The sequence below is a fragment of the Teleopsis dalmanni genome, chromosome X (assembly GCF_002237135.1).
Source record: "Teleopsis dalmanni isolate 2A chromosome X, ASM223713v2, whole genome shotgun sequence".
NCBI lineage: Eukaryota > Metazoa > Arthropoda > Insecta > Diptera > Diopsidae > Teleopsis > Teleopsis dalmanni.
The window spans coordinates 20739250-20762058 of NC_051848.1; the positions used below are offsets into that span (position 1 = coordinate 20739250).

General features: G+C 31.1%; 2 protein-coding genes across 3 annotated transcripts in view; one reads left to right on the top strand and one right to left on the bottom strand.

Annotated features, from left to right (window-relative positions):
• LOC119687381 (purine nucleoside phosphorylase-like) overlaps positions 1–22809 on the bottom strand; it is a 65366-nt gene that overhangs the window by 16152 nt on the left and 26405 nt on the right. The window lies entirely within an intron of this gene.
• On the top strand, positions 336–21106 carry LOC119688228. Its single transcript, XM_038102908.1, has 4 exons — positions 336–451; positions 16052–16155; positions 19889–21051; positions 21101–21106. The coding sequence occupies exons 1-4, from the start codon at positions 336–338 to the stop codon at positions 21104–21106; spliced, it is 1389 nt and encodes a 462-aa protein (XP_037958836.1).

Sequence of the window (22809 nt, forward strand, 5' to 3'; positions counted from 1 at the left end):
TATCATATGATAACTTAGTTAGACTTTTGATGAAGTCTATGTATATTAAAACTATTCTCAATTCACAATTTGAAGTAAAATATTGTATCCAATATATTTAATTTAAAAAATGTGCAATTTTTATTGTTTAAGTGGATTAAAGTGATAAGAAATAGATCATAGACACAAGATTATTTATATCTGATGTCTTTACTGAAATGATATCAAATATTTCTACTCTTATTGTATCTGTAAACCAATATGGTACACTAATGATAGATACTACATTATATTATATACGATGGCGATACAATGGTTTCAAACAGACTTTTGAGCATAGAAAATGTGGCTTAAGCATGCTTGAGGATGCAGTTGATTTGTTAGAAGATGAAGTGTTGGAAAATGCAATGTTGGAAGATGAAGTGTTGGAAGATAAATATTTTTACTTTTATGGTATCACTGAATCAATATTGTATTATTACTATTGTGTTATTACTTAAAGGATGTCTTATATACTTCAATACATGATTTTCATTCTTTAATTTATCGTAAGTAAGTTTTGTTGATCTATAATTTTTAGGTAATTGCTAAAAGCGACAAGCGGTAACGTATTTTTTTAGGTTGGGGTTTGTAGGGCATTGTTCTCGACTATGGTGAAAACATTTTGGGACAGCTCTACTTCAATTAAAAAAAGTAGGAAAATGTGTTTTGTATCACTGAAAATTGCGGCGTTCTTTTATATCTACAACAGGGGGAATTAATAACCTTCTCCAAGTTCAATATTCTTTAGGTCGGGTCTGGAAAAGTTATATATATTGTAAAAAATAACTTATAAAAATGATATATAAAGCTACACTGATATCAAATTTATGTTAATCAACCTGCATTGTTAGAGGAAAAAGTTTATTTGATGCATTTTATAAGAAAATCTCTTTTTTTAAATATAATGAGTATATTCCAAGGCGAAGATTTTTCTTAAATATTTTCACTAACGTCCATATGTCGTCTTACATTTATAAATAACCTCAAATATTTTAATTTAGTAACATAATTTAGAAATTTTTGTTTTGGAAACAATTTATTGTCTTCATAGACTAAAAGTATTTCTGATTTGTTTGCATTCCATTATTTACATTGGCATTGTAGGATTGTTTTGCTCTCCCCACATTATTTGCATATCAAAAAATTTTTGAATTTCATAAATTTTGTAAGCCACTTCAAAATCGAAATTCTGAAGTGCTTTGCTTCTTCAGTTGGCTTGAGTCAACACATTTGTAACAATATTTTGAAACTAATTTTAGATGTTTTATTTCGGTGTCTTCATATATAATTTGTTTAGTTTTCTGCGCTCTTCGACCGCTGTATCTGCTGTGCTCTTGACGTTCTCGTCGCGCAAATGCAATGAAATACAACCAAATTGACAGTTGAAATATTTTACGACAGATTTTTGACGTGCGCGCGTGATTTGTCATTGACATTATTATGAACTGTCAGTGCAGACATGAAGACTTCTTCCACTTTTGATTCGACTTATTTTGTTACATCTACAAAATGAGTAAATCAGTTTTGTACGTTCTTAATACCCTACATTAATGGAAGAGCATTTTGGCATATGACATGCGCTTACTAAGCAGATTATCTATATGATATATCAGATCTAATAACTTCCTTCATACACTTTGTTATATATACACTTTGTGTGAATATATTATATGTTAAATATTGGCTAAAAAGTCAAGAACGGCTTTGGGTCAGTTGGACTCTGAGCTTCAAATTCCGCAGGGCACGAAATCAATTCCTGGTACTTGCAGTCTTCAAAAAAAAAGATTATTTACTAATAATTATATACAAAAATTATTTCCAAGACCACCCATGACGTTGTATGGTTAATTAATTAAAATAATATAAAAATAATTTTTGTTGTTGTAGTTCACTACTGTTCGAAAAACCTCTTAATACTTTTTATATAAATGCTAAATGTTAACCATAATAAATACTAAATATCTTAAGCTGCTTTGAAGACAAGTGAAGACATGGAACTTCAGTATTTATCAATCGGTATAAACTACGACTTAAGCTGAACTGATCCACTATAAGAAAGAGTCCAGCATAAGTAATAGTACGGCTAAGTACAGAAGAAGACTTTCTTGAAACTAGTTATAATGGTCAATTTTTAGAATTTTGTGTATTTTTCTTCACTGTCAACAAAACCGACTGTACAGCCATTGCTGAGTTAATCATAGCCGTATGTCATATGTGGCAGCAATGATAGCGAATGCCACATACGTGCAGCATGTCGTTGATGCACTTCATTTGTGTCATTTGTATAAACAACAACTAAACAAGGCAACTATTGCCGCTGTATCAGCATCTGAATCAGTGTCTACTGCTACTGCCGCTTTTGGGACCAGAAGAGACACACAGAAAAAAAAGTTAATAATAATAAGAAAAACAAAAACAAAAACAAAAACAAACATGAAAACGACTGAACGACCAAACAAGACTAAATATTATACAAACATAATTTGGTATAAAATTGACAATTTCGGCACGGTTGTAGATTGCTCGACTATATCTATTTGCTGTGTACGAGTACGAATATGTTAATGTATCCGTGCGTCCTCCTCCGCCGAATACATGGAATAGTTGTATGACACAGTCCATGCCAAACGCTGCTGCCATGCGTCGCCACATTTTCTAATTGCTTTTAAAATGTTTCAGTTTGTATAAATAATTGCGTTTTTGACATTTTATTGTATCTGAGGCGTATTTTCCATATTTTCTGAAAGCGAAAAAAAATCCATTTTTGGGGTGAGTGAAATTTGGGGAGAAATTATGCTACTCAACTTTTAATATTCAATACTAAATTGAGGCAGATTATGGTCTCGGCGGGCGTTGGATTGCACTTAATGTATCTCCATTCCACCATCCACCATCCACCAGCGACCATCGACTTCATCTGCAGCAGTTGGCCACATGAGCGTGCGTTTGAGCGTGGCTGCCTAGCACACATTGCGGTCTTTAAGATTTAAGCTAATTGCCATCTCTTAAATGATTTTTGGTTAATTTTAGAAGTGTGCTGCATATTTTGAAGCTTATGCCATATTAATTTAATTTATGTTGGCTATTTGTTATATTGTAAATTGCATTGGAACGTGCCTCCTCCCTAAAATGACTTCAACTTTGAAGGCAACTACGAGTTTATTCCAAAGATAGCAAACGCTTGGAAGCATATATCGGCATATGCACTCACAAATTTAATATATTTTTCAATATAAGATCATGAAGATCATGTGATCAATTTATGATCGATAATATATAAATAAATGATACTGTATAAATTACTTTATTTATATAAATTTATTCATGTATTTCTAAGGCTTACAAAATATAGTTGGAAAAATATATATATAACTATGTTTAGTTTATAATATATGTATATATTTAGTATATAATTTTAGTATATTTTTATAATTTTAGTATATTTTTACAATTTTAGTACATAATTAAATATAATATATGCATATAATTACATATAATTTAAAATATATTTAATTATATACAATTTAATTGTATGCAATTTGCAATATATATAATTTTTAATATATGTATATAATTAAATATACAACACATAACTTTATATAATTTAAAGTGTATAATTATTTATAATTCTTAATATATATAAAAAAATATATAACACATAACTTTATATAATTTAATATATATAATTATAGTTATAATTAATTATAATTATAAAATAATTTATAATATATATAATTAAATATATAATACATAATTTTATATAATTTAATATAATAAACAACTTTAAATATATAATTTAAAGTTTAAATTGTGATAAAATATTTAAGATAAAATAAATTTAGAAATTCTTAATATGAGCAGATAATATAAAATATAGAAATAGAAAGGTTTCGATAATAACGCTTCTTTACCGTAAGAAGAAGTATACATCGATTTTGTATATACATCGATTTTGTGGCTCAAACAAAAGAGTTTTTGAGCACACAAAAAGTCGAAGTGATAAGTCATCCGCTTTACAGTCCCGACTTGGCATCCAATGACTTCGTCTTGTTCTCAAATATTAAGAAAAAAATGCGTAACGAGAATTCAACTACGCCCAAACAGGCCGTTCGGATATTCGAAATCCTGGTTTTGAAGATACCGAAAATGAATTTATTTTGGAAAAGGAGTTTCAGATAATTTTAGAAATTAAAATAATAAATTTTTCTTATTAAACAGTCTGGAATAATGAATGTATATAACATATATATGTGTATAAATGAAATCCGTCGACTAATTTGGCTGAAGGAGGTAGGGGAGCACGTGTTTGCTTTTTTGAAAACTACTAATCTATTCCTAAACATTTAGCTTGACTGATAACTGATATGTAATATTATATTATAATATAAAAATAATGTATAATAATTATTATTATTGCTTAGTCTGATGAAGTGACAAACAATAATCAAGTCAAGGCGTAAAGCGAGGTTTTGAAGATGCCTCGAATTAATAAAGAGTAAGTAGCTACAACATAATTAATTAATTATTACAAATTCAGTTTTAACAATAAATTCATATAGAATGTAGTATTAAGACACATGAAACAGTTTAAATAATATAATATGATTCATAATTCTTATAGTAATTTATGAATTATCTCTCAGGTGCCAATATTATGTTTGAGCAAGCCTGAGCACACCACTGATTTTTAGGTGGTAGATGTTATGGTTGTCAGAGAGTTGTTGAACTGAGTATTGTAGTACAATTCAGAGAACTTGATGAGCCAGAGCATAAAGTGACCATCACCAGTGACAATTAACCTATACTACTATTTTATACATACACATCTTCGCTTTTGATTCGATTGTTATAATCATAATGTATACTATTTATTTTAAATCTTACAACAATAAGATAATGATATAAAAGATAGTATAGTATTAAGAGATATATAAGATATAATTCTAAATTGCCGGTAATAGATTTCTCAAGTTTAGAGTTTTTTACAATTGTTATTAGGCAGAATCAGCATGTTGTTAGACTGCATCACTTAAAACTAGTAACTTTTATATAAATTTAGCCATATAAATATATGAATTGATATTTATTTATAGTGTTGTGAATGTATCAACATAACAGATATGTGCAGTATATGTTTACGTATACATTTGTTTTCAGTGTTCATTATTGTGTACGAACATGCATGTAAATCTTGTGTGGTGCAGCTTTAGCAAGCGCAGATTAATATGCATAAATTTATAATCACCTCACTTAAGTTGTAAAATTGTGAAAATTTCGCTGGCGAAAAGATGCAATTTGGCTTATCGCAGAAATTGTCTACTAATCAAGTTGTTGGCAGGCATTGCACCGCAAACCGCACTTACCGAGGACGGCCTACGCGCAATTTTATGCTTGGATGCTGGTCAAAAGCGTTATGGCTGGGAGATAAGAGGCACATTTCATAACGTTATTGCAGCCACCTGAGGCCATTTTACATTCATTATACGATTTGCACGTCCAAGCGATAAGACAAACTCCGCTAAGGAGTGTTTGCTTGGATTCTTGGGCTTTTCGCGATGCTCGCAGTTGTTGGGTCTTCGTTTAAGTTATTAGTTTTTAATAACACCATAAAACTAATAATCACAAACATTGTACCATAAATGTTCATTTAATCGTCTTTATACTCTACCATTTAGTGGAGATCATATAAATATAAATCCGCATTAAAACGTTTTACGGTGCAGATATGTTAAGTACTGGAAGATATGCGGTGCGCATTTTTCAAAAGTTAATTAGTTTTGCTTGTTAGCGGAATTTTTGTTGCAGTTTCTTCGACATTTTTTCCATAGAAGCAATTCAAATAGATTTCACACACTTTCAAATAACCGCTTCAGGTATGGAAATCTTTTGTCAATTTGTGTAAATATTCTTAATAAATTAATTTGGTACATAACGAGTGAATGTTGCGGATTATTCCAACAAGATCCCAAGAAAAAAATTGTTTTAAGATTATCAAGAGAGAAAATATGCTGATGAAAATTGTCGATAATACAGAAAAATCCAATTCAATGATTAAAAATGAAAAGCTTAAAAAATCAAAAGTGTATAATGAAAATTATACACCTTACACACAATATTCTGTATTAATTTTGATTTCTTTTAAAAGATTTAGTATTACGTCGAAGACGTATATATTCAGATCATGTATATTTGTTTTATATCCAAATCCTCTTCAGTAAATGAAAACGTAGAGTGAAATAGCATTAGTGCTGAAAGACACCCTATTGTACTATGCTAGGATCGATATAGTGTACCTTGGAGTAAAAGTAAAGTATCAGTGAGCTATACTATATTAACAACCAAATGTATCATGTGCTAAGGGAATGTCCGGCACTAATACACCAGCGGAAGAAACATCTAGAAGAGAAACATCTAGGGATTCAAAACTAGAATAAAATACGCCCTATACTGTCTTTCATTAAAGAAATCGGACTTGGAGAAACACTATAATCCGACTGAGGGGTACAATATATCTTTTAGATCGAAGTGTACTATCTCTTTTTTATAATAATAATAATAATGGCCAAATGAATGATAAATTCCTTCAGTAATCGCGTGAATAAAATGGTTATAAACGTTTTGATAAACTAATCAAAAACATTTGAAAATATTCTTATGCCTCGCATATCCAAAATTGCGTTTTTATTATAAGTTTAATAAAGTTTAATAAGTTTAATAAACTTCATATTATAATTTAGCCCAATCCATCGGCTTTGCGAAAGTTTTCAATATAAAGAAAGTAGTTTTCTCTTCGCAAACGACTAAGGAGAGATAACTTTTGTTGGTTAGTGCTGTCCTTATATGTAACCCTGGATTTTGTTGAAACATTTTCTTTTTTCACTATATATATAATCTTCCATATCTTCAGAGCGCTATTTAAAATCTTTATGAAGTAGATATTCTTAATCATCTTAACATCACTGTTTAGAAATCTGAATGGAAGAGTAACAGGTAAGTAGTTAGGTTGAAGTGGTGGTTTTGTATCCAAAACTTGATTTAAGCACAAATAATGACTCATTGTGATAGCACAGGAATAGCGTTGATACGAACATAAACTGAAAGATCAGTTGGTATATGGCCAGCGCCGAAAAAGGTGTCGACTCCCCCATTGGGAAAAAGAAAACCAATTTACAGAATTATAGCTCGGTCAGGTTGAACTCCCACAGTCATTGCTTTTTCAGCAATTGGTTGTAAACCGACATTTAGTCTATATATGTACAAACGCCTATATTGTGGTGCCATAACGGGTCATTACTTGTGCTCAAGTGAGCTTTTTTGGGTACAAGCCTGTCATTTCAACCTAACCTAATATTGTCAGGGTGTTTAACGGTAAGGACGAAAGTGCTTTTAAATTAGGTGAGTTCAATAGGATGGAGTTATGATTGTTAAAGAACTAATTATTGCAACCAACCAACCTGACCCTGTGCATTGTTATGTGTTTTTTTGTAGGATACTAGTATTTTTTTCAATACTTTAACTTAAATACATTCAAGAGGTTTTAGTAGTTGAATTTATTGATGTTCTATTAGTATTTCTATCCAAAAAAATACTTGTATATTCATAGCAAGGCATAGCATGCCTTGTACTCACTTGCAAGAACATTATAATGTAAAGCAAAAATCAACAAATCTGACAAATATTTGACAGATTACATGAAAGTATACTTCTGATGGAATAACTTTTCCAATATCTATGAAAAAATGAGGAAAAAAGCAAGCCTAACTGAGCAGTTTGGCTAAGTGGGGAAGAAATTCGATGCACCGTTCAATGAAATTGAAAAAGGCATAAATTCACTTCGCATCAAAGGAATATTGACAGTGCTTTGATGATATATGCTCGAAGGAATGATATGAGTTGTGCAAATATTTCAAGATACAGAAAAACATTGTATCAGAGAACGTATATTTGCGGAGAAAACCCTTCACATTTTGACAGCTAACAAGCGTTTTGAGTAACTAATGCATTAGCACATATGAGTCGAGCGTACGTCAAAGAAAGGGGAAAGGGGAAATTGTCAAGTGTAGGAAGAAACCGAGTTTTTCATTTTTTTCACCGCGAGTGTATTTTTTTACTGAAATTAGTGTTTCATATGCTGTTATTAATTTAATTTATTAATGCCCTAATGCGAATTTCAAACGACGGCAACCCTTTTTGCGAAATATTTGTGAGCTGTGTGAGTTGTGTGAGTTGCACAAGAAATGCGTAAAATTGCAACCCTTTTTTCTTTGAGTTGCGTAGTTGCGTCGTTGCGTACTCGAACTTTGTGGGCGAGCGGAACCAATTTTCCATACTCGTGCGATATTACGGAACGCGGACGGATATGATTTGAGATGAGGCTTGTAAAACGGATGTGAAATCATGCGTATGCAATGGCATCGAATAATTTTGGCAAGTCACTAATTTTAAATGTACGGAAGAGCATAGACGCGTATTTAAACAGCCAGACAAATGTACAAACAGACAGTTAGGCAGACAGATTGTGTTAGGAATCGTACTGTACAGTTGAAGATATTTTCGAATAATTGCAGACTTATGTTTGTATTAATATAAACTTATGGACGCAGTCAGAAAGAAGCATTAAATTAATCAATTTAATCAGTTAAATGCTTACTTCAGTCTTGCTTTGTCCGTTTCGGTGTGCCTGTTGAAGTTTGAGATACAAAGTATGAAATACTTTGTCGAAGTGTTGTAGGGCAGCGCCACAAATGGGCTGCTGAAAAGGGTTTATGTATCCGTGTATACACAGTGTACCAGTGTATCTGTGTACCAGTGTATCAGTGTATCTGCGTATGTTTGTTTTATATTTTATTAATGTAATTTTTTATTTAATGACACTATTGTCATTTTAAGAACACTTACACAATAACCGGGCCGAGCATAAAAAATCGTATTTGTTTTCAATTTATGGCACAAAGGGAAAATGCGTAAAGTCAAGTTCTAGCCGACACAGATACAGATACTAATGTAGAGAGACAGCCATTAGCATGATTTAATATACGCTTTTTGGTTCATTAACATAAAGTATTGTGTTTTCTGAGAAATATCAACACTTTTAAATTTGTTAATTTATATCTGTGAGATACATTTCGAATATCTCATTTTTTTTTTCCATCATCTTGCAGCCATAAACGATTACTGTATAATTTTTATGATATTTTTATATACATTTTAAAACACTTAAGATTTTTTAAGCGCTGCTCCAAACAACAAAACTTGTAACATTTTTAATTTGTTTGAATAATAAAGTTAGGAAGGTAGGCCCGATGGCGGTACTTGTGGTAGAAATTTTTATCGACATTTATTCTGACAAATGCATGGACAAAATCGGTATAGACTTTAATTTTTTTGAAATATTGTACATTATATTGAAGGTTTCCTTTCTTAAAAGCCTAGAGAATGGAACTATTGCGATCATTATTCATTTAGATGACGAATTCTGTAAGAAATGCTAAGTTCCTTTTTTTCAATGAAAATAATCTTTACATTTACTGAGTTATATTACGAAGTAGGATAACAGATTTGAGAAGCGTAGCCTTAAATGCTCTGGAAGTGTTTGCTTTTCATTATTTTAATAAATCATGTACCCGCGTACTGGACCACGAATTGAAGTATTTTCTTTTCTACGATTTAACATTAAAAGACTATATTTGTAAACAGCTTTTATATATAAAATTAAATTACCTTAAATTGAAGGTAACTTGAGCATTAAATTTGCGTCTGCATATTTTTCAAAGCATTTTTAATGTGTGTTCTTTTCTCTTCTTCATCGTAAGATAACATATGAGAATGTTAATCTTTGTACTGTGAGTTGTACCTATTTAAAGTTACGTTTCTGCAGAACATGCCTAATTTATCTATTTATAGAAAGTCTAATAACATATCAATACTAACTACCATCTTACCTTAAAACCATAACAGCTCCATACATAACTATTCAATATTCACTTAACATTTGCTTTAGAGTTAGATATCCTAAAACGACAGTAAATATTTGAATCTAGATGTACAGTTATCGATCTACAGTTATACAGATAATAAGTTGAATCTACGAGTATAATATTCTATAAACTATTGAAATCAGTTAGAAAGTTTTAAATATATCTTATGTTATTGACTAGAACCTTATTTAAATACTTTTCCGGAAATGTTTAATTGTTTTAACAAAAAATAATTATTGGATGGTATTATGCTATATACACATATAGGAATCAGTCGGATACATTGAATCACCTATATTGGTTAATTTAGGATTAAATCAGACTCCAGCAACAGACACTAAGTAGACCGCCGATGGATCTGTTATGTTATTTCATGGTTTATATGTTAGAATATCCAATCTGTTGGTTATTTACCTGGAGAGTTTCTGCAATATACTTTATTTAATTGATTTAAATGTTATCCAAATCAGTTTCACTACTCTACTTTAAAAATTTTGTGAGATTTCCTTCCGTTAGTAGCTTCTGTTAGTTCTTTCGAGTTCTTTCGGGCTAACAAAAATCTTAAGTACTATTTTGTGTCAGTACTAGATATTCTAGCATTAGATAATAATTAATATAATTATTATAACAATAACTTTTTAGGCAGAGCCCACAAAGATCACATAAGTTAGAACTTTAAGTCCCTACTTAATATAGTTCACGATATCAGCATTGGATCCACCATTTGTTGATATGATGCTTCTAAGATAGCAGAAAGTCTCTATACCTTTAAGTTGTTTATAATAAAGGGATCATTGATTTTGAGTTCCGCTTTGTTTGCTGTAGTTACTAAACGATTTAGGTTGCGAGACATATTACAATATCTATATACCAGCAGATACACAGAGTGATCGTAATAGAAATCACTCAAGCGATCTTGAAGACCCCAAGTTATTGCACCACCTTGGCCCAATGCCTCTGCCAAGATTATGTCTAGGACAATGTAAAACAGCAACGCCGAACGGAACCCTGTCAAACGCCAGTTTCTATGAGTATTTTGTCGCTTAAATATTTCTCGTGCAGTACTCGGCGGCAACTGGCATCCTTGTGTAAGGCTTTGATGAGTCTGATGATCTTTTGCGAAACGTCCTTATAAGCAAGCGCATTCCATATGACAGTGTGATATAATGTATCAAAGACCTTTTCGAAGTCTATAAATAATAAATAGACTAAAAAAATTGTCGATTTCTGTCGCATTCAAGTTAGTTAGTTACCTAGTATTAGAATATTTATTATTGGCCTGATTTGTATTGTCTTAGCACAAGTTGTTCCATTTTCCCATCTTATAGATTTACAGAAAGTGATTGGTATGTAAATGCATAGAGAAAGGTTTGCGTGGTAGCTTAATTCCTATATAGTTGCCGTGATTGTCATTCCCTCCTGGTATCTAGATGACATATACATTATTGTGTCTGATAATTTCGTTTAAAGTTTTATTACAGATTTCGGTAGGTTTAGTAGGTTAAGAATACTTCAAAAAAAAAATAATTTATATAAAAATATGTTGTCGGTTACATTAATTTATTATACATATATGCAACTACATCAGTTCTTGGAATAGAATTTGTAGGGGATAACGCAAAGTCAAGTTGATGGTACATAATTTTAGAAAATTTATTTAATTTAATTCGTTTTTAATTTTATTTTTTTATGATTTAATCGCTATTCGCTCATATCAACTTATACTCAATTAATTCATCATTATCAATTTTTGACGATGCTTGCCTTATCAACGTCTTTAATAAACTCAGCCCAGAATAACTTATATTTGTGGTAATAAAATATAAAAAGGCAAAGAAGAAAGGCTGGAAGACTGAAAGACTGAAAGACTGAAAGAGGTGAAATTACGTAGAGAAAAAGGAAATCAAATAAAATAAAAAATAAAGCAAAGTTTAATGAAATGAGATATATAAAAAATTAAAAATGTATAAATGCTTAACATTACGTTGATTGGTTTTGATTAACACCGTTCGGTGCGATCTGAGCTGTAGATCGGTCCGGCTGAGAGCTGTATGAGAACGGCTTTCAGCGTATCTGAAGACAAGTATAGAGTGAAGAGATACACGTAGTCATGAGCCGAAGATGAATTGTAGATACACGCATATAAATGCTCTTGAAGTATGTATTTCATTGCGCTGACCACAAGCAAAAGCAAAAGCAAGGCAATCAAATTTTTATTATTTCAACAGAAATTTCTGTATATTTATTCATTTTTTCAGAAAATTTATTTACTATGAAATTCAATATTTTATTTATTTATTTGTCTTGGCTTGGCTTGGCTTGGCTTGGCTCGGTTTAGTTTAGTTTGATTCAATACAGTTTAGCTTGCGTTCTTTCGAAATTTTGCTTTCTTAGCTGTAATTTTATTGTTGCATGGTCCCCTCGTGCTGGAGAAGAGCGCGATAAGTATCAATTTTTAACATTTATATTAGTAGCATTCATTTGCCTTTAATTTACGTATTTAAATTTTAATTGATTTGGTGTAGTTATTATACAATATATATACATACGTCTCTATATATGCATGTGTGTGCAGATATTTCGGCTGAGCATCGTTATAAAAATGGTTAACAGCTGAGTAATTCTGCAGAAACAAGCCAGTGAACTATCACTCAGCTTCCCTTCAACACTAGCCTTTTATGTACTGAGCTAATCTTGATTGTGCCTAAATTAATTTACAATTATTGTAAATTGATTTCCAAGCACCACATCTGCGGCACCTTTGTACGTTTCCACTTTACTGTAGAATTATTGTTATTATAAGAATAGATTTTATAACTTTACGTCGGTATTTTATCTAATTATAAAAATATATTTAACATCTTTTGTACTAATTTAGTGCAGACTTTGGCTATTGAACCCTATGATTGAAAGGTTGTTGCGCTCATTTGAATGAACAAAGCTGGATATTGCGGCTATATGGCTTTCGAAATATGTACTGATAATGTTTGTATATTAGAAAAACCCGAAATATGTTAAGTTTATACTTTAGTATGAATATTAAATCAGAAAATTTTGATTATGTACATTTATATGTAATGCCAAGTCATCTAGGCATATCAAAATATGGAGTTCCATGTAATTCGTAATAATAAAAGTAATTTACGTGATTACCTGCCTTGATGGCTCAACACTACGGTGTTCAAAAATACACTTGTTAATACAATGCGTCAATTAACGCCCCGGTGAAACCACGAAAAATTTTACTGGGTCTAACGAAGTTGACTTCATATTCAGGACATTGCCTCCTTCTTGGTAGGGAACGAAGCCCATCTATAACCTCTGCTGATCTTTGGGTTACAGCACCCGGTGATGAATGTATACAAATCATTGTTCCCGCTTAAGTATGGGTATTAACTATAGCCACCACGACACTACCAACCTCAGTTTGTCAGAGCAGCTGAAGCTATGGGCACGTCTCACAAGTGGGGAGACGTACTTACTACCATGCACACTTCCTGATAGTGTCGACATAACGCCGGGATCTTAGTCATCTCTTACGACAGGCATGCCTGACCTCGGGAATATTCTAACACCGTACCCACAGGAAAAAAAAGTGCAATCGTGACTAAAAGGGTTGTTAGATAAATCAAATCCTGCCATATAGTTCGAATTATAGTTGCACAAAGACGAGAATATAAAACGGCCGTTTACTTATTAGCAATTGGCTCAATAAACGCCATTGATAATCTTGTTAGAGAGTATCTCATTATAAATTATACTGATAGTCTGTGCTACCAGTATGCATGATTCGCAAGCGAAACCTACTCATTGGCTTGATTTACGGCTACGCACAAGACCCCGTGCATCCCTCCGTAATAACATTTAAGCATACTCCACGGTTCCTTTTGTATCTGGACACGCTGGGCACGTGTCGTCTTCGTTGTGTTTAAGTTAAGCTAAGTTATAACATATTTATAAGTTTAACAGATGATCATTGTGTGCACAAAGAAGTTTATAGGATAAGATCCAATATATGGGCACAATTCCTAGCATTAAGTGACCGATTTTGATAAGAACAGCAATTTTACGAAATTTTTTTTAGAGATACTGGACTTAAGAGTTTGAAATTGCGATTGGGTCTTATTAAGTTCTGATCCTAGTGTGTTTTAATGCCTTTGAAAAAATATTTAAATTGCCGAATTGTTTTTAGTTGCCGATCGTAGAATGGATCAAGCGGTTTATGTGGATATCTTTCTGCAAACTAATTTTTGATTTGGAAATTTTGATAATTTTTAATATTGTTTGCGACAATTTTTTCATTTTATGATTACTCCAATATATACGTATAGTATAGAAATGTGATCTCAAACGATATAAGAAAACGATATACGATATAAGAAAACGAAGGCAAAAAATTTTTATATGGAAGATAATTAATTGTTTAAAAAAATCCGTACATTGCGACTAGTTAGAAAATAGATATTTTTATATATATGTAGAACTACATTTTAAAATAATATTTTTATGGTATTTTTCTGGTAAAGTGTCTCAATGTTTGTTCCACATTGTTTAAATGAATCTACTACGAATATCACTTCGGAATAATGAATATCGATTGAAGGAACTGATTCATTGAAGAAGTAATATAAGAGAAAATGTATATTGTTTCGTTAATTAAAAAATGAATGTAAGCAATATTTGATAGCAAAGGTACTTCTTCACCCTTTTGTACACGCACACCATTGGAACGCCGTTCAGAGACAATTGCACGGTTTTCGGCAAACTGCATTCGAGCACTACACAAAGCACAATCACTGCTGGAGAATAAGTTCGAATTCGTTTATAAAAAGGCCTATGCATGGTTCAATCTGTACGGACTTGTGGATAGGCAGGAGCAAATACGTGTGCATGTGTGCAAATCTGTGAGATGCATAAAGTGCGTAAACTCATGTATTGGTGCATTTTTGTTAATGTGCAAAGTTAAAAATTTGCACTTTGGAAAATGCTACATTTTGAGCCGACGAAGCGTAAATTAGGATTTCAAAATGACATTTGGAATATTTACGACTTGGTCGAATGTGCATGGACCTGATGCATTTTGGACATGAGTTGACGTTGTTATTCATGGCAATTGTTTATGCACATAGCATGTGGGTGGCATAAATGCGAGTATAGTTCAGGCTGTGTGGATGGGGGCGCACTTAAACCAAACCAAGTCAACCTTTCACTGGTCTACGGTAAATAAAGTGCGTACAAGGGACTTCATGTTAAATTATGCAATTTTCAATTGATGAAAACTTTTCAAAATTACAAGTTTTTACTTTGACAAAACTGTTTATATAAGCACAATCACAATCGCACTCACACACACACACACACACACACTCATACAAAGCAAAAAATTGGGTATGTGTGAACGTATGTGAATGAAATGTTTCTGTGAAATTGCTTTGCATGCGACTGATTTGTTTTGAAATATTAATGTAGGTGCTCTAATGCGTTCTATGCAATATCAGAACTGATCCATTTAGTCCCTTAAAAGTTTTATTAAAAGGTTTCTGTTGGTATTTTTTTTCTTTTTTTTATTTTTTTTTGTTGTGGGTCGTTTTGTTTATCGAGCTTACATGCAAAATATTTAGTTTGTATCTTTTTTTTCTTCTTTCGATACATGCAAAACCACTCACGTATATTAGTAATCAATCTTTTTTCTACCGAAAAGTCACACTTATAGAATAATATACAAAAAAAAAAAAATTAAAGCAATTTTTTTATGAATCGATAAAAAATTTCCTGTGTGTCCCACACGTATTTATTTCTGTAAAAAAAGAGAAAACCTGCCAAATATTCCATTTTCCTTTAAATAAATAAACATCATCAATGTCAAATCGAAATCATTCATTCATTCATATGCAATTTTTTTTCTATTTTAAACTAAATTGTGAACCAATTCGCATAACGACTTATCAAAATAAATAAAAAGTGCAAAAAAATAATGAAATTACGGTAGTAAATACTTGTGTTATAAAAACTGTCACATACTCATTCATATATTGACGTTTCCACTTTTACAGATACTTCTTCCGCAAATTATCTGAGCGGAAAGCAACGCAACATATCGCAACGCAACGTAACGTAACGAAACAGAATATTTCGCTTGGCTCTGAAAATTTGCAAAGTACGTGCTATATGAGTTGATATGAGACATGGTTTCGGGGGTACACTGACATTATCATCTCCAAAGTATGTATCAACATTAAAATCACCGGGGATGGCTCTTTATATGAGGATAGGTTGGCACATGTCCTTATGAATGATGCGTTAATGTGACAAGAGCACAGTGGGTGAATTAGGTGTGATAGTAGTAGGTAGGATATCCATTCCCGAAGACATTGTTCTTACAACTGTAATAATTGTAGCAAATTCTTAATATAATTTCATGCGAATATATATAAATATAATAATAAAAACATTTAATTATTAAATAATTAATAATAACAAATAATATAATTAATTAATAACAAATCATCATTGAAAAAATATTTGCTTCGGTTATATTAATTTATGTTAGATCGTGATCCTGATAATGACTCTCAAGGAAAGTCAAAATATAGTATGTACTAAAAATTGTTAAACAAACGTATATTATAAAAAGACAAGCCGGATAAAAAAAAAATATATAAAAACCATATTTGCTTTCATTTTAAACAGCTGGTTTTGTTTGGAAATATATACAGCAGTACCAATATATCAGACAAGACCATGTAAACACTAAAATCAATTTTCTATCTAGGTCTAATTTTTATAAAGTTAAGGATGGTTTTCTGTTCTGATCTAATCATGTAGTGTACTTTGAGGTCAGCGTATTTTGTTACTAAAGTTATAATTCATACGCTTACTTAGTTCTAGCTAATACACTCAAAGTGATATATAAAAATTTTATTTATTATTAAAACAACAATAATTTATTATTTCAATGACCAAATATTTTTCAGAGTAATTTTGTTTTTTAATATTTTGAACTGACATACAACACTGTGCACGAGTGTATAAGAACATCTTCAACAAATCCGGAAAAGGATGAATATATTATTCCTCAATATATGTATTTTATATTTATTGTCAAAGTACATATTGAATAATAAATAGATCCTCGAAACTCATCAAAAAAAACCGTGTGCACACTGCAAGGTTTACTGCAGTTCTTTCTGGTCATTGATGTATAGGTACCCACGCAGAGAAACTGCGCATTCCCCATAATCCTCACTGCAGAAGTTTCCTCACTGGAAATCGGAAGGAAAAAGAAACCATAATACATTTTCTCTGTGAATGTTCGGCTTTGGCGTCCAGTAGATGTAAATTCTAAGGAAGATATTTCTTTGTCAGTTTGTCTGACTGTTTACCGGTAAAAACGAAAGACCTATTAAATTATCTAAATTCGACGGGATGGATTTAGTCTCTTAAAATATCTCTAAAAGTCTCTTTAGTCCGTTAAATAACAAAATTATTTTTAAAATTAAAATAAATAATAATAATTATTATTATAACTATAATAAATTATACTAATTATAATAAATTATAATAACTATTTCTATAATTATAATTATATAAAGAATTATTATTATTATATAAACTATTAATTTATTAAAAAAATTAAATAATAGTAATAATTATAGTAATTATATTATACAGACTATAACAACATTATATAATAAGTATAATAATTATATTATAAAAATTAATGAGTATAAAATATTATTATAATAAGATATAACAATTTATTAGTATAATTGATTCTAAAAGTTGTTAATAATTATGGTAAAATAAAAAATAATAATATAATAATTATTAATATTGTAATATAATATATTATTGTAATTATAATTATTATTATAATTATAGTTATAATTATAATGAATAATTATTAATACTATAATTATCATGAATTATAATAATTATTACTATTGTTGTAATTTTTTTCTAATAATTATTATTATAATTATAATTAAATACAATAATTATTATTATAGTTATAACTAAGATGACAATTCATATGCTTACTTGGTTTGATCTAATACTGTTAAGATTTCAAATGTACGTAAGTAAGATATGTAATTTTTATTTATAAGTATATATGTTTATCCTAGGCTTATTGTTACAGATTTTCATACTATATTTAGGTACATAATTGACTAATTTTTAGTAAGAAACTTTGCTAATGAAAACTTTGCATTTTTAAGGTAACCTATACTATAAATGCTAGTTTAATATATTTGCTAGTATCTTAATTAAACATAGTTTATTTATATTTATTATATTGTCAAATGTATAAGTGTACCTTTCTTTTTTTAATAGTTTATGTATGGAATAGTATTAAAGTAAATAAATCAGATCTAATATATCCACGCTAAACAAATTTGTTGCATTCACTCTATCAATTTCAGTATTTGACTGAGGTAATATACCCCCAATTGAAAATAATGTAAAACTATACAAAACGCATGAAATCAAGTGTTTCCCCAGGGTTGCATAAATTATAGCTTTGTGTCAAAATGGAAAATCTTTGCATACAAAGGAATCCCCCAACAAAAACTGAAGTAAAAACGAACCGAACACAGTGGAGAGACATCGAGTTACACGCGATAAGTCGAGAAAAACGAAAAATACTACTTGAGAAAAAATTGAACCAAACACGGAGAGTATAAAAAAAAGATACAAAATAAAAATAAGAATGAAATAAATAAAATAAAAAACAAAATATATATTTAAAGTAAAAACTTAAAAAAGAGAAAAAAATCTTGAACAAAAAATCGCTGTGGGAGAAGCACACAGGATATGCCAACGTGTAATGGCATATCCTTGAGAAAACATGAAATATCTTTACTATATTTTTCCCCAATGATATGACTTGTGGGGAATACATAATATTTTTGGCTTTCTTTAGGATTTTTTTAAAAACGCCACTTTTCTTATAAATTAAATAAAAAACGAAGTGAAATTGTCAAAAGAATAAACCCATCGTTTTTCAATGGAGTGAAGCAAATGTACATTGACACGCGGCGTGGTACATTATTTAGAAATCATAAAAAATCGTCTGTGGAAAACAGATGAAAAAACTCATTGAATAGGAAAATTGTGATTGATCGCTAAGCAAGCGCATATTACACTGAGCACACAGCTTCCACCAGCGCGGCTACGTAAACAAACGGAAATACAATACCGCACAGAAAACGATATAATTGAAATACTTCCAGGACCCTCCATGAAAATATATGTGTACTTAAACAGTTGAACTGCGAACGACTGTACTGGGGAACGGCGTTAAAGAGGCATATTGATATGGTGCGGTTACTTCGGTTGTACTTGGATTGCAGCAACAAATACACAAATACATATGTTGGCGTTATCAGAAAAACTGGAACATTAATGGCAAGGATAACTAGGATATGTTTTCATTGACATAATGCTGTTACTATGGGAGGTTATTTTTTTTTTTTTAGCAAAATATTGCAGAATTTTTGAGCAGTCAATAAAATATTTTTGAAGTTTTGGTTTTGAAATTTAATATCAAAAGCAGAATGACATCCAGGGGAAGCGTAAATGACTGGCAAAAAGTGGGTTATTGAGGTTTTTTTATGTGATTACTAGTTTGCATTAAATTTGATTGATTTTGATTGATAGTTAGCGTAGAAAGGGTTAAAAATGGTTATACTTGGGTGTATAACTTTGTATATTAATTTTGTCAGTGTGTTTGCGATACAATACTGATACGTACACAACTCTAACATAACTTGTTATATTATATTATGTTTGTGGACAGAAGCTATCTGATATATTTTCCAACTACTTTCAAGTGGAGGAAATGAAAAGGTAGTTATAATAAGTTAACATCTTATATTAAGTTCAAATAGGCCAAATAGTGCTTAATGGAAGAACGGCAGGAGACATAGAAGGCAACGTCACATATATAAGTAGTAATGGTTCTGCGGTAAATGATTTATGCACAGTTTCACAAGAAATGCTGACATATGTAGAAACCTTTACGGTAGAAGAAAGAGAATGGTCCGATCATATGCCTTTGGTGATAAGTTTAAAATTGCAATGTGAAATACAACAAAACACGGAACGAAAACTGCTTCCGACCCTCAAATGGAAAGATGCAAATAGGGTTCAATATAGCAAAAAACTTAAGGAAAATATAAGGACAAAGCTGCAAAATAAAACACATCTAGACTTATCAGATTTAACTGATGTTATACTAAAATCTACTCCCAAAATACGAAAATGTAAGGGATTCTATACCAAAAAATCAAAATGGTATAACTTCCGATGCTTTGTCGCGAAGAAAAAAGCTAAACACTTGTTGAGAAAATATAGAAGAACAGAGAGCAGCGCTACTAGAGCAAATTACTTAGAAGCAAATAAGAAATATAAAGATGTATGTCTGAAAAGTAAAGCTGAATATTATAGAAATCTAGAGACACGTATAAACACAATTAAAAATGGCAAAGAATGGTGGAAGCTAGTTAAAGAGCTAAGAAATAGGCCTTTAATAAATGAGGTACGAATTGCACCAAATGAGTTTAAGACACACTTTGAAAATCTTCTTAATCACACGCAAACGGCGAAAGATGTGCATTATGCTCCAAACTTTATAGAAATAGACGAGCTCGACAAACCTATAATGGTGGGTGAGATATTGCAGGTCTTGAAAAAAGCGAAAGACGGAAAAGCACCAGGTTTAGATAGAATCCCTTACGAATTTTACAAAAATGCAAATACGGAATTTTTAGAGCAACTCGCGAAGGCATACAACCAGATGTACGACTCAGGAAGGGCAGATTCAAGTTCTGAACCGAGTATAATATTTCCAATACACAAGAAGGGAGATAGTTCAGTTATAACCAATTATAGGGGTGTGGCATTTATGAACACAAAAGCAAAAATATTGATGGGTGTGCTCAATGAAAGATTATCCAGTTGGGTTGAAAACAATAACATCATGTCTGAATACCAAGCAGGATTTCGTAAAAACTATTCCACGGTTGACAACCTATACAATCTAACATCCATCGTAAAGTTGAAATTTAATGAAAAAAAGAAAGTATACGCTGTGTTTATAGATCTAAAGGCGGCTTTTGATAAAATCGCTAGAAAATTACTTATGTACAAACTGAGGAGCATAGGCGTTTCAAGCAAATTTGTAGATTTTATTGAGCAGATTTACGAGACGACAAATTCGGTAGTTTGGAACGGAAGCGAAGTATCTGACAGTTTTAGCACAATTTCTGGTGTCAAACAAGGTTGTTTGCTTTCCCCCCTTCTGTTTGCGTTATATCTCAACGACTTACACGATTATTTGGACGGTGGTTTGCAGGTGGAAGAACTGAATATAAGGCTGTTGTTATATGCAGATGATATAGTCATCTTGTCCGATGATGCAGAAACGCTACAGAAAATGATATGGAATCTTGAAACATACTGCGACAGTTGGAATTTAGAGGTAAATTTAGCCAAATCGGCAGTCATGGTGTTTAGAAAAGGCGGTAGGCTGTCTAGTAGAGAAAGGTGGACATACAAAGGGGAAGTGCTTAAAATAGTCGCTGAATATACATATTTAGGGGTAACGCTCACGCCAAAAATGATATTTAAAAAACACCTGGAAAACAGGAATATATCTGCAAAATCAAGCATAAATGCCACTTGGAGTACGTATTTAAATAACGATAAAATTTCAATCAGGGCAAAGTGGCAAATGTTCAATGCTATTTGTAGAGCCACACAAGGCTATGCGGCGCAAATTTGGGGGAGTGACATGTTTAGCGAAATAGACAAATTACAATGCTACTTCTTCAAAAGAATTTACAGGCTTCCCAATTTCACTCCAACCTACGCCATAATGCTGGAATCAAATATGGAAAGCGGGCATTTGTACACAATGGACTTGCATTTAAGATACGTCTACAAGACTTTGTTTGAATATAATGAAAGGAGATTGGCAAGAATATTGTCACAAAAAGTTCTGCAAAAAAATGTATTTTGGGCAGAGAGACTAAACGTTTTGGGAAATGAGTCAAGCCTAGTTTGGAATGATGAAACAACAAGCCAAGAATGGAAGAACAATAATTTCGTATTATTAAATCACTTAAAAGTGGAAAACAGAGTAAAAATGTGGCGAAAAGCATTGAGAAGTGAAAGCAGAATTTATAAGTACCTAGACCATAACTTGGGGGCTCAATATTTTACAGAAAGCTTCAGTCGTGCGCACATAATGTGGATTTTTAAGGCGAGATGCGACTTAATTCATTTAGATGGCAAATACAATAGAAACTGTACACTGTGCAATCTCAATGAAACGGAAAGCATACAGCACTTCTTAGGCCGCTGTCCTATATTAAGGCCGTTTAGACGAATTTGTTTTGAGAGAGAAACGTTAGTGGAAGAGGAAGTAATCAATGTGCTTAATGGGGAAAATGATCCTAACTGGAAAAAATTGATTAACTATATTACTAGTGCTTTAAAATACAGAAAACTAATTATAAATGAATTTAATACTTCTTAATTAATATTTAAAAGCATATACAATTAATTTAAATTCTGTATAATTCCTTTTTTGTATTGTAAATATAAATTAAGTTTTTAAATTTAAATTTTGTAAATTCTTAATTTTAATTTTGTAATTTTAATTTTGTAAATTTTAAATTTTAATTTTCTAAACGTTATGCAAGAAAGTAAATTTATTTTAAACCAACATCTCCGACAGACGACTATAAGTCATTGTCGTATTCTTTGTTTGTTCATTTCAATATTTTTAAGTAACTATAATGTTTTT